The sequence below is a fragment of the Crotalus tigris genome, unplaced genomic scaffold (genome assembly GCF_016545835.1).
Source record: "Crotalus tigris isolate CLP2741 ecotype Arizona unplaced genomic scaffold, ASM1654583v1 scf7180000023720.1715460, whole genome shotgun sequence".
Taxonomy (NCBI): Eukaryota; Metazoa; Chordata; class Lepidosauria; order Squamata; family Viperidae; genus Crotalus; species Crotalus tigris.
The window spans coordinates 901,453-914,945 of record NW_024100139.1 but is presented as its reverse complement, the minus strand read 5'-3'; the positions used below and the strand labels follow the sequence as shown (position 1 = coordinate 914,945).

The window sequence follows — 13,493 nt, the reverse complement described above, 5'->3', positions numbered from 1 at the left end:
TTTCAGGCTAATGCTCACGAGCATCAAAATGCTTCAATAATGAAAACATCCATCATGGTCCTGAAAATGAGAATTGGTGGGGTGCTCAGAACTAGTTAAGACAGATGTATAATCTGTGTGGCTTGGAATTTCCTTGACACTCCCAGATCAGGATCACAAAGAGTCCTGCAGTTTGTTCAAGTTTCCATCTCTCCCTGTGAATAATCTGATGATTCCATTGACCTCTTTCCACATCTGAAGCTGCAGAGAGGACCAAGGACTGGATGATCAGAGGGAGAGGGGGGGGGGGAGAGGGAGAGACCGTCTTGAAAGACAGACTGCAAGGGGCGGGGGGGGGCACCCAAACTCACTGCAATCCTGGGGGGGGGGCAGGGAGAGCAACTTTGTCAAGCTGCAGGCTGAAGTGACCGGTCACATAGGAGATGGATGAACTTGGGCCAAAGGCCAATTCAACAGAAAGTGTTCTTGCAGAAGCTGCTCTGACATGAAAAAGAGCAGAAGTGTTCTTTGCAGCATAGGTTCAAGAGCATCTACCTGCTTATGTTCCGTGATTTATCTGGAACCTCACAGTGTGTTCTCTGTCTGTGACAGTGAGACTTGTGTTGCAAATGCGCTTCCAGGTCATTCCCCCAGTTCATTAAGGGAATGCAAGGGTAGGAGGGCGCCTCAATTTATTCTAAAAATGGCCTCTGGTTGAGGACAATTCTGCATCAAAGGCTATGAAATGATTTCAGCCTGAGAAATGGATAGTCTTGCAACTCCACCCAAAGAACAAAGGACAGCCACATTCTTCTAGAAAGATCAGGCCCCATCTGCCCTAAAGCAACATCTGGACAAGAACCCATGAGAAAACAGCCACCCATCAAGGGTAACATCTCCAACTGCTAATTCTGTGCTAAGAAAAAGAAGATTCTTTCCAGCATCCATGAATTAATACCAAGGAAGCTTTACCTCTTTTACTGGAAATGGGTAATTCCTCTGTCAGTTCCCTAAGCGATTGATTTGTCCTGTTTTTTTTTTTTTCATTAGAAGCAATCCCAATTTATGGCAGGGAGAAATTGCTCAAAATACGATTTACTTCCTTGCCCATAAAAGAAATCTCAGCCACCCCGTTTTCTATTTTTGCCTTTCTATCAAGCAACATCCAAATGGTTGAAAAGGGAGGCAGGGAAGAGGGGCTTTGATCCTCTCCTGGTGTCAGGGGCCTTTCATGCCCCCCACTCACTTGAAGCAGAGGGCCAGTAGGCTCCCCCCGCAATCAGAGAGGGCTCCCTCCTGAATTCATTGCAATAATCTCACTGTGGGCCCCATCCTTCCTTCCCTGCAGAATGAGCAACAGCGCAGCCAATCTGAACTGGTTCTGGAGCAGAGGCTTCTCAACCTTGGCAAAGTGAAGTTGTGTGGGCTTCAATTGCCAAAATTCCGCATGTTAAAGTCAACACATCTTCCAATTGCTAAGGCTGAGAAAGGCAGCTCTGGTGTTTTCCGGGCCAACCTTTCCCCCCCCCCCCGCTCTCAGGGAAGGCTCCACCTGGACCCGGATCTGCCCAGCCAAATCTCAGACAGCAGGGCAAGCCAACTGGGGCAGAATGTCCGTAAGACCTGGAGCAGAGAGCACCACCCATGGGCCAGCCCCTCCTCTTTAATTTAAAGTCCTTTGACACAACAATGACCTTCAGCTCTCAGTCCTGTCATTCGGCCAAGCTGTAGCAGCCCAGCCCAGTTTGAGGTGAGGGAATGAGAAGATGGGGCTGCTATGTGTAAGCTCCTTTTGCTCTAATGGGGAATTCAGATCTTTCGAACATCAAGCACAACATACACCCAGTTGCCAAGAACGTGTAAGTGTCAACTCTACAACGAACCTGGCTGCAGCCGTTCTTTTCGTTCTAGGTTGCCAGAAGAAAGGTGAGGGGGGACGGTACTTCTGGTAGTCTAAACATGAGCAACTCTTGTGGGAACCCAGGTCATTCCCATGCTGGAGGGGAGGAGGATCGCTGAGTCAGAAAGCCCGCCAAAGTATTCTACTGGCTAGGATGAAAGAGGGGTAGGAATTGTTGCATCGTATTACTTTGATTCTTGGAGGGAAAGTTTAGATCTGGTTTCACTTTTGAACGCGCTGATATCAACTATCCAATAAACATGTTCTTTGAGGAACTTTCTTGCCTCGGAGTTCTGACTTATTTGGTCTTATTGATCGTAACCTTGACATTACGCCATCTTCAGACCTTGGCACTAACTAGGCAGGATGCTGAAGGCAGAGGGGGATCCAGCTCCCATAGACGTTTCTCCTGTCTCTGCAGGAAAAAGGGCCAGGAGTTTTGGGCTCGGTTCCTTTCTAAAGAAAACTGAACAGTCCAGGAACGGAAAGGGCACCAAAAAGTGGCAGGCATTTGCCTCCTCAACCAAACCACATCCTTGTAACTCATGTAGACTCTGCAATGGAAAGACCTTGAAAAACAGGGTGAAGAGATTTTGCTTAGGGAACAATCAGATAAGAGAGGAAGCAGCCCTCAGCTGCAAAATGGGTGGAGGAAGACTCAGAAGGGATGGTACCAATTTTCTTGGTCTGTAAAGGCGATGGCGAGAGATTTGTACTTTCAGACTTGCAAGGTTCTGTTAATGCAGCTTTACAATAAAGTAGAATTAATTCCTTTGATCGTGTTTCTTGTTGGTCTTCCTGGGAAGGCTGACAGACTCAGGTTTCCCCATGGGGGAATGTGGACCCCATGTACGTTGTGTAGCATGGGCTACACAAAAAGCGCTTGGCCTGTCAAAAACTGACCTGCGTGTGGACGAGAGGTGCTGTGCGAGGGCTTCGAACAAACTCCATAAAGAAGGTCCCATCCTGAAGCACCAGGAAACAGCAAAGGCAGCAACAGAAACAAGGGGGGGAGAGACACATTGTGCAGATCTGTCACTCCAGGTGGAAGGGCAACAGGGCACGAAAACTGCAGCAGGCGGGGGGTGGGGTGGCATGAGGTGAAAGGAGGAAGCATTCTAAGCATGCAAGAAGGAGAGCCAGGCTTCTGCTCCCACCCAGGCTGCCACGAGAAGCTGGATCCGATGGTGTCTCTTCCGCATTTTGCATTTATTTGGGTTGCCTCCCAAGATAACAACTTGGGGCTCTTCAGATCAAGGGCAACTGAGCATGGGGGATGGAACGGAGCGACCGCTGGTCTGGGCTCCTGTGGCTGAGAGGCTGAAGCCCAGAGAGAGGCAGCCAGGCCTTTCGTGCGTCTCTCTTATGCTACCATTTGCTTTCCCGAGCTTGCATTTATTTATTTGTTTAAAACTTTTATATAGTTGCCCTTCTCTTAGCCAATACTGGGTGGCTTCCAATCAAAACGTTAACAACATATAAAGTGATTTTATATGTTTTTTTCCCCAGACTAACACTGATCACATCTGCCAACCCACATTGGCCCAGTGTGGCAGATTATTTCTTCCATATGCCAATACAACCTCAAACACGGCCCTCATTCCCCGGATGCCCTGGGGCAAACTACAGTGGCAGGAAGGCCTGCCCAAAGGCAGAGGGTGCTAAGGACCACCGGGTTAAATCAGGCTGCCTTTGGACTTTGGACATAGGAACAGTCAACATCTGAACAATGAAAACGGATGCTTGACTAGAAGAACTACTAACTGAACTCAACAATATGCATTGGGATATCATTGAATTATGTGAAACATGATGAAAAGGTGAACATTTAGTTGAACTGGATAGGTCTGGGCATTTACTCTACACTAGAGGTACTGAAGATGTGGTGGGGTTGGTTTTCTCATCAATCAAAAGCTGAAAGACTCTGCAGAAAAAATTGAAAGTATATCAGACAGGGTAGCTCAATGCATCATTCAGTTGAACAAACAGTGCAAGCTGCCAATCATCCAAGCTTACGTGCTAACAATAAGCTACAGTGATGATGAGGTCGAAGAGTTTTACGATAATATGGCCCGCCTTCAAGACAAAGAAAAGTGCTGATACGAAATACTAATGGGTGACTTTAATGCAAGAACGGGAAGAAGAATAGCTGGAGAAAAAGCGATTGGCCCGTATAGAAGCAGTGAACGAGATAATAGAGGGGACAGATTTGTAGTTTTTGCCGAAGGACAGGAACTTTATATCATGAACTCATTTTGCAAGAAAGAAAAAAGGAACATGGAAGAGCCCATTTGGGTACACAAGCAAAACTAACTACATGTCAAGTGATAAAACCATATTCTGCAATTGTATTGTCATCAATCGTTTTAACATTGGAAGTGACCACAGAAGGGTACGAGCTAAAGTGAAGATAGACTGATAAAAAGAATGTATGAAAATGATATTTACAAAAAACCAAAAATGGAGCAATAAGCTATTAGAGGAGAACAACCATTTTGAGATTAATCTATCAAATCGGTTTGCTCTATTGCAAGATTTGGAAGAGATGAACATCACAGACCAAAATGAACAAATAGTCAAAAACATACATCTATAGCACCACCGGAAAAACACTTTGTACAGTCAAAAATTTCTGATGAAACTATTGATTTAACGAAAAACCAACAGACCATGAAGAATACTGGAAGTTTCACAAATAAATTGGAGTACGTTGAACTGTGCCAGAATAAGAAAATGTATCCAAGAAGAAATGCATCAGTTTAATGTGAAGCTTGTGAAAAAGGCAATTGAAGAAAGCAAAGGGATTAATAGAGCAAAATGCAAGCAGATAAATACAAGAAAGAAGGTTTTTGCATTAAAATGTTAAGATGGCTCTCTGTGTAGAACAAGACAGGAAATGTTAGAAATAATTGGAAAATTCTATTCAGAGCTATACAAAGATCAAGATCACTCAAAAGTAATAGCACCCAAGAAAAAGGAAAAGCCAGGTATCCTAGTGGAGGAAGTACTGTGCCATAAAATCAATGAAAAATGGGAAAGCTTCAGGAAATGACCGTGTTACAGTTGAAATGCTGAAAGCTGGTGGTCACAGTTTACACCAGATATTAGCAAAACTATACTCGAGATGCCTCAGAGAAGAAAAAATACCCGATAAATGGAAAAATGCTGAAGTGATTCTTATACACAAGAAAGGAACCCAAGATAATTTAAAAAAACTATCGCTCAATAAGCCTTCTTTCAGTCATCTATAAGGTTTTCACCAAGATAATAACAAAAAGAATATTGAGAATATTAAATGATGCACAACCAAAGGAGCTGGCAGGGTTCAGAAGTGGCTACAGCACAATGGATCACATCCAGGTTGTTCAGCAAATCATTGAAGGGCACAATGAGTACACCATGCTTCTGTGCATGGCTTTCATTGATTATGAAAAGGCCTTTCACTCAGCATTCAGCAAGCAATAATTAATGCATTGCTCAACCAAGGTGTAGACATTGTTTACCTAAACTTACTACAATCAATATCAATTTGCCTTAATGATCTTAAAGTGGAAATCAACACAGAACGAGGTGTACGACAAGGCAATACAATATCACCTGTGCTTTTGTCAGCCTGCTCTGAAGAAGTATTTTGCAAACTAGACTGGGCAAAAGATGTAATAACAATCGATGGTGCCTATTTAAATCACTGAAGATTTGCAGATGATGTCGTTCTCTTCTCACAAGACCCAGAAGAGTTGCAAAGACACATACAAGAGCTGCACAAAGCAGGAGAACCATTCAGCTTAAAAATAAACCTGAAAAAGAGCCAGGTTGTGTTTAATAAATTCACCAAAGGAAAAAAAAAATATATCTGGAGAAGACCACTACATATACCTTGGCCAATGGATCTCAATGGAAGGGGATACAATAAAGGAAATTGAACGGGGTGTTAAACGTTAAGCATAATTTTCAAGAACCTTTCTCCCCCTATTCCTGAAGAGAAATGCTTTCGATCAGTGTGTGCTACCTGCTCTAACATATAGCGGTGAAACATGGGACACTAACCTCACCATCAGTACAAAAGCTACGAGTGGTGCAAAGAGCCATGGAAAGATACAAGCTCGGCATTACAAAACAAGATACAAAACCTGCACATGGATTAGAGAAGGGGTCCCCAACCCATGGTCTGCAGCCCGTTACCAGGCCATGGTCTCTTGGCCAGCAGGCTGCGGGAATAACTGGTGAGACCCCCCCACTCGTGGTAGCGCCATGTGGGTGCTAGCAGCCTCATTTGCGTATGCACGGAATGCTAGCATTGCCACCAGCGTAACGCGGCTGCTAGCAGCCCATTTGCGCGTGCGCGGGCACAGCATGTTGTCGCAGGTGCATGCGGCCTCCTTGCGCATGCGCAGGTTGTGCGCACGCACATTTCCCAACTCCACCCTCTCCTTCAGGGCTGCCAAGCCGGAAAGGTTGGGGAGCTGTGGATTAGAGAACAAATGATGTGATACCATCAAGAGAGTAAAAGAACTGAAATGGAAATGGGCTGGTCACCTAGCAAGAAAAACTGAGGGCAGGTGGACCAAGGCGGTCGTAGAGTGGATCCCATTTGATGAAAAGTGTCCACGAAAGAGACCTAAAGCAAAACGGATCGATGACATCAGCAAGTATTACAGGCCCAATTGGCAAAAGAAAGCCCAGGACCGTACTGGTTGGAAACATGTGAAAGAGGCCTTCATCCTGCAGTGGATAGATAGACAATGGCTAGAATGCTGATGCTGATAGTGATTAAAAAAGCTATAAAACACAACCAGTTCAAACATAAAACAAACAAAAACCTGGCACCAATCTGTGCTAATGTACCATCATCTAATCTTCTCCCAACACTTAATAGGAAAGCCAGGTCAGCTGCCCTGCAAGAGGCAGTCACTCTGCTGCCCATTTTACAGATGGGAATAACAAGCTGAGTCAAACCTATGTCAGAGCAGAAATGGAAGTGTTGGCCCTGCCACACCCTTCAAAGTCCAACCTCTTGAAAGGCCCTCTGGCTCCGACTGTCTCAGGGAGGCAGAACGCACCCCCTGTAGCCAGTCAGCCACAGTACATTTCAAGCATTGGAACTAAGCCTGGAGGTGGAAATGGCCCGGCTGAGCCAGCATTCACCTCGAGCCTGGAATGCCAGGGTTGTAGTTAGAAGTGCCAAAGGGAGGACAAGCATCTCGCAATTGGGCTTCTGCATCCGTCTGGGATCCAAAACAATCAAAACAGAACTGGCCTGTGGGTCAAGCATTTCAACACACACACATACACACAACACAACACACACACACACTTTTCACCTTGGAAGAATCCAAGGACCTCAACTGAGCACTGTCCCCGAAGGCCCCCCAAAAGATGAAAGACTCGCTAACTGTGAAGATCAGTGTTTCTCAACTTGGCCACTTTAAGATGGGTGGATTTTAACTCCCAGAATTCCCCAGCCAGCATCCGACCTCTTTCACACACACCTCATCCACCTGGTCTGGTGTCGAGACTCATCCCTTGTCTCAGATCGGTGGTCCTGTCAGCGGATAACGGAGGGCACATGCAAGCCACGTGCACGGAGCCACATGCACGAGTGTGTTATTGTGTTTAAGCTTCTGCCCTCACCTTCCGTGGACTGTCCATGTACGCAGGTGTCATGGTGGTGCTGCCACTCTCTGCTGGTTGGGCAGAGCTCTTCCCAGCGAGGGCTGTGGCTTGCTGTTCCCCCAATATCCTAGAAACAAGTGAGAGGAGTCCATGAAAAATCGCTCAGTCTTCGGACAGAAGGAAATGTCCCATCTCCATGCCAGGACGACCATGCCAGCTTCTACCGGAGGTTTTGATTCTAGGCAAGGAGCACACAGAGAGGCACAAGCAGGGCTGCCCAGAATGCCCTCTACCTGCAGGGTCTCCAATGGGGAAGCATCAGGCCTGAGGTGGTTGATACCGTAGATCAGTGCTTCCCAACGTTTGTGTGACGGCGACCGTCACACAAATGTGCCGCGCATGCGCGGCGGTGCCCCCATGCGCGGCACCCCCATGCACGGCGCGGCGCCCCCCCATGCACGGCGCTCATGCGCGGCGCGCCCCCATGCACGGCGTTCATGCACGGCGGCGCCCCCCGAGGTGGAAAAATGGCAGATCGCCTTGTTTGGCGACCCCCGAGAAATGGTCGATCGACCTCAAATGGGGTCGTGACCCATAGGTTGAGAACCGCTGCCATAGATTAATAGAGATCCCTCGATCATGGGGTGCCTCGATCATGGGGTGCCTCAGGGCTCGGTCCTGTCCCTCCTTTTTAACATCTACATGAAACCGCTGGGTGAGATCATTCGGCGACACGGGGTGAGGTATCATCAGTACGCGGATGATACCCAATTATATATCTCCACCCCGTGTCCTTTCAGTGAAGCAGTTGACGTGATGTGCCGGTGCCTGGAAGATGTGAGGGTCTGGATGGGGGTGAACAGGCTTAGACTCAACCCTGACAAGACCGAGTGGCTCTGGGTCTTGCCTCCCAAAGGTCAACTGGATGGTCCATCATTAGTCCTGGGGGGGGGGCAAATTTACCTCCCTCAGTGCAGACACGCAACTTGGGTGTCCTCCTGGACTCGCAGCTAAATTTGGAACAACATCTATCGGCTGTGGCCAGGGGGACCTTTGCCCAGGTTCGCCTGGTGCACCAGTTGCGGCCTTATTTGGACCAGGAGGCTTTACTCACGGTCACTCATGCCCTTGTCACCTCAAGACTGGATTACTGTAACGCGCTCTACATGGGGCGACCCTTGAAGAGCGTTCGGAGGCTGCAGTTGGTTCAGAATGCAGCCGCAAGAGCGATTGTGGGCGCGCCAAGGTACGCCCACGTGTCACCTATTCTCTGCGAGCTGCACTGGCTTCCTGTGGGTCTCCGGACGCAATTCAAGATGTTGGTTATCACCTTTAAAGCCCTTCATGGCATAGGGCCAGGTTACTTACCGGACCGCATACTGCCGCACAGTTCCCAGAGACCGGTGAGGTCCCACAGATTGGGCCTCCTTTAGGTCCCATCGGCCAGACAATGTCGGCTGGCGGGCCCTCAGGGAAGGGCCTTTTCTGTGATGGGTCCGACCTGGTGGAATCAACTTCCCCCCGAGGCTCGAACTACTCCCACCCTGCCGGCCTTTAAAAAAGCTGTTAAAACTCTCCTGTTCCGGCAGGCCTGGGGCTGATGTCCCCCGGGGGGGGGCGGGATATGATCGGACACGCTGTTGATTGTATTATTTATTGTTTTATTGTTAGATTATTGTTTTAATTTTGTACACCACCCTGAGTCCCTTGAGATTGGGCGGCATATAAATAAAATTAAATAAATAAAATAAATAAATAAATCCCACCTGCCCCCTGCTCATCTCCTCCCTCCCTCTCCATCTTTCAGTGATAGCTGATAATGTATTGTATACATATTGTTACATTGTTTTATTCTTTTTAACATTGTAAGCCACCCAGTCTTCTTATGAGGAGATGGGCAGCAAATAAAATTGATGAAATAAACAAACAAACATCTCAAACAAAACTGGACCCCTATGTTTATTTCAAAAGCAAAAGTGAGCATTTTAAGGGCAGTCACTTAGGCCCTGGGTTATCTCTTGGATGGATTACTGCAATGTGCTCTACCTGGGGCTACCCTTGAAGAATATTCAGAAGCCACAGGTGGTATAGAACGCAGCACGATGGACAGTTCTGGAGGCCCCTTGGGTGACGCATGTAACACTGCTTTTGCACGAGCTGCACTGGTTGCTAATTTGCTTCTGGATCCCATTCAAGGTCTTGGTCCTTACTTTTAATTCTGGGAGTTGTCAGCTGGCTCAGGAATTCTGGGAGTTAAGGTCCACAGGTCGTAAAGGGGCCAGAGTTGCCCACACTCTGATGAGCTCAAAGGCCCTGTCTGATCCTTGCTATCTATGATCCAGATTTCACTGGCAGGGTACCAAGGCATGAAAAGGGTGGAAGACTCCAGAGAGGCTTATTAAGCACGTGCACATGAAGTAGATCCGGTGCACTCAGAGGTTCTTCCAAAGAGATCCAATGTATTGATCAGCCGAACCAATTCAGTGTCAGCCAGATATGAAGCACGCAGGTTCCTAAACTGGGAAACTGGGATGTGTGGATGTACATGTGGAGAGAGAGAGACACAATCCTGTGCAGGTGTGCTTCTCTGGGAACTCACCTTTGGCTGGCCTCCATCTCTAAGAGAGCCGAGAGAGCAGAGGTCCCCTTCTTGGCCAGCGGAGGCGGCCCTGGAGGTTCCAGGGAGGGGGCAGGAAGAGGGCTGGTGATCTGCAGGCCTTTCATTGCAGGGCCTTTCTGGACAGGAGGAAGACAGCGAAGAGTCAGCGACAGAAGAAAAAGAGGAGAGATGCTCATGGGGACCTGAGGGTGGTCAGTTTTAGGACAGCCTTGGACTTTCCCAAAGGATTCTGGGAACCGGAGGTACAGGAAAGCCACAGGAGCTTTCTCCCTTTTATCTCGGAAGAAAACAGCTCCCGAGAGAATTTGTTCTACCCCTTTCTTGAAAGCAGAGAAGTTGCATAATCTTCCAATGCCGGTCATCTGAATCAAAGGTCCCCCAACCTTCTGGGCACCAGGAACCGGTTCCACGGAGAGAGGGTTTTCCGTAGACCGGAGGGGGCGGGGTTTCGTGTGCTTCCTGCCATCCCATGGATGGGCCTTTGCTTGTTTGCGTGGACCGGTTTTTGGCACGCCACGGACTGGGGGTTGGGGACCCTTGATCTGAATGGGACGTTTTCTTATCGTATTTTGACATGTTGTAAACTGATGGGACACTGGAAGACTCAGCAGGAAACAAATCTGATAAGTAAATAAAGTCTTACTTTCTTCATGTGGGGAATTTTCCATCCTCCTCTTTAAAAATCCTCCATTCATCAGGAGGCTGAGACAGTCTTGTGTTCCTTCTACAGGAGAGGACCAGCCGAGTTCTGCTCTGCAACCAGAGGCTGGTGGGGAACCGCAAGCCCTTGAAGCTCCTGGATTGGGTATTCTGACTTACCCGGATGATTCGGTCCGAACGGTGCCGCCTGCGGATGCGGTTCAGCCCTTCCACGAAGCGAATGAAGCCATCCAAAAGCTGCCACTCCTCTTCGTCGGAGCGAGCCTTGCCGCCATAGATGTCGCAGTGCACTTCACCTTCCATGATGCGCGTGGTGGCGCTGATGCAGGCCGGCAGGAGCAGGAAACGTGTCCGCCAGAATTTGAGCGATTCGATCAGGCTGTGTGGAGAGAAAGTGGCAGCCAAGTGGGCTGAGATCAAACCAGTGATTTCCTCCATGGTGCTGTTACACGCTGTCATCAGACGCTGACTTTTCCCAGTGACTGTTTCAAAGCCCATCTCGTCCCTCTCTTACAAATATGTCCCCGCAACCTTCAATTTAAATCCCTAACCATTAAAAACCTGGAAAAAAGGGAGGAACTGACTCCCACGGCCCTTCCCCACTGGCCTGTCTGGAAGGATAAGAGTTCAAAACAGTGTTTTCCTTCTGCCCCAACTTGAAACAGAACAGAACAGAAAAAGAATAGAATAAGAATTAAATAGAATAGAATAGAAAAAGGAATAGAATAGAATAGAAAAAGAATGGAAAAAGAATAGAATAGAATAGATAATAGAATAGAGAAAGGAATAGAGTAGAATAAGAATTAAACAGAATAGAATAGAATAGAAATAGAATAGAATAGAAAAAGGAATAGAATAGATTAGAGTAGAATACAACAGAATAGAAAAAGAATAGAGTAGAATAGAATAGAATAAGAATTAAATAGAATAGAATAGAATAGAAAAAGGAATAGAGTAGAGTAGAGTAGAATAGGAATAGAACAGAAAGAGTTAGAAGGGATCTTGGAGGTCTTCTAGTCCAACCCCCTGCTTAGGCAGGAAACCCTATACCAGGGGTAGGCAACCTTGGCTCATTTATGACTTGTGGCTCAGGAATTCTGGGAGTTGAAGTCCACGAGTCATAAAAGAGCCAAGGTTGCCTATTTCAGACAAATGGTTGTCCAATATAGGTACAAGTGCTGAATTTATTAAATCTGTTCCATATCTTGAAATATTAAGAGATACAGATCAAGAAAGTCATATTAGTATTAAAAATGCGGGATCCAGTCTGATTTGGTCACCAGGACGAAAGGTTTCTTCCTCCAAATTTTTGGGCTCGTGCTGGAGCCCCTCATCAGGGCACCTCTCTCTCTGGAATAGATAAATATTTCTTTCCAGGGATCCTGGAGAGAGAGAATTTCCCTGACGAGCGGTTCCAGCACGAGCCTGAAAGCTTGGAAGCTTTGGCCCCAATGACAGACTCGGATTGGATCCTGCAACATTATCCTGGGACTTGTACAGTTGTCTTCCTTCACATAAAAAAATAATAACCAGAATGAAAAAAAGAGCTTTGCAGACGGCAAGTCATGGAATCTGTTACAGCAGCACATTTTATCACTGCAGGGGAAGAACAAAGCAACGCCCTGGGACTCTTCCCCCCGTTTTCTCTCCCAGGCCGCGAATCCAGTTCCAGGTGGGGGTCTGGGCTTCCCGCCTCTGGTTTCCCACACGACTCCAGCCAGCAATAAGCCCAAGAGAAGCTCCACAGCATCTTTTCTTAAAGGGCAACTGAAAATGTACCCTATTTATACAGAAATGATTCCCAGTTTTTTTTCTCCACAAGACTGGAACCAGTTCAAACTGCCTATTTCTCTTTTGGAACACTTTGGCTCATTCTGAAGAGCTACTGTATGTGGAAGATCTAACACAGTGGTTCTCAACCTTTTTAATGCTGCGACCCCCAACCGGTCGTAAGTCGAGGACTACTCAACTGGTGCAGCACCGTTTGCAGAATGGGACTTTTGGCGGGCTCAACAGAGCAGAGACAGCCTGGACAATTCCTATTGGCTTTTGAAAGCCAATAGAATTAGACTCTATTCAAGAGAGTCTATTCTATTGGCTTTCAAGAGCCAATAGAATAAAAGGGAGTAGCACAGCTAAGGAAAAGGGGGGGAGGGGGAAATGGCGGACTGCGTTGTTTGGCGACCCCCGTGAAATGATCGTTCGACCCCAAATGGGGTCCTGACCCACAGGTTGCGAACCGCTGATCTAACAGACCCTGTTTTTCATGCTTATTTCTGCCGAAGGCTGCCCCTCTCCTCTAATTCCCCATGGCTTCTCATCAACCCCTTCCCAACATTTAACTCCCTTAACCTCTGACACATCCGGGAGCAAAGATAACCTGCTACTCTGTCCTCCTGGCCCAGGGGTAGGCAACCTCGGCTCTTTTATGACTCATGGACTTCAACTCCCAGAATTCCTGAGTCAGCTATGAGTCCATGAGCTATGAGTCCATGAGTCATAAAAGAGCCGAGGTTGCCTACCCCTGTCCTGGCCCAATGTTGCTAGGAGGGCTCCTGGCTGCCCTCTGAGCTTGCTTGTTTCCTTGCAGACGTTTCATTACCCAAACTAGGTAACATCATCAGTGCTAGCACTAGCTCTGATCACTGGCACTAACTAGCTAGCATCACTAGTACTGATATGTTACCTAATTTGGGCAATGGAACGTCTGTAAGAAAACAA

At 47.3% G+C, this 13,493-nt stretch overlaps 1 protein-coding gene across 10 annotated transcripts in view; it reads right to left on the bottom strand.

Annotated features, from left to right (window-relative positions):
- The window catches only part of DEPDC5 (DEP domain containing 5, GATOR1 subcomplex subunit), a 69,849-nt gene that overhangs the window by 8,127 nt on the left and 48,229 nt on the right, over nucleotides 1-13,493 (bottom strand). For 9 of the 10 annotated variants that reach the window (XM_039321140.1, XM_039321133.1, XM_039321138.1 and 6 more), the window contains 4 exons: nucleotides 10,932-11,151; nucleotides 10,092-10,228; nucleotides 7,511-7,619; nucleotides 2,783-2,845 (listed from right to left, as the gene is read on the bottom strand). In XM_039321140.1, the coding sequence (XP_039177074.1) occupies nucleotides 2,783-2,845; nucleotides 7,511-7,619; nucleotides 10,092-10,228; nucleotides 10,932-11,151 (529 nt within the window). The remainder of the gene's footprint in view (nucleotides 1-2,782; nucleotides 2,846-7,510; nucleotides 7,620-10,091; nucleotides 10,229-10,931; nucleotides 11,152-13,493) is intronic. The other variant, XM_039321139.1, reaches the window with a different exon arrangement.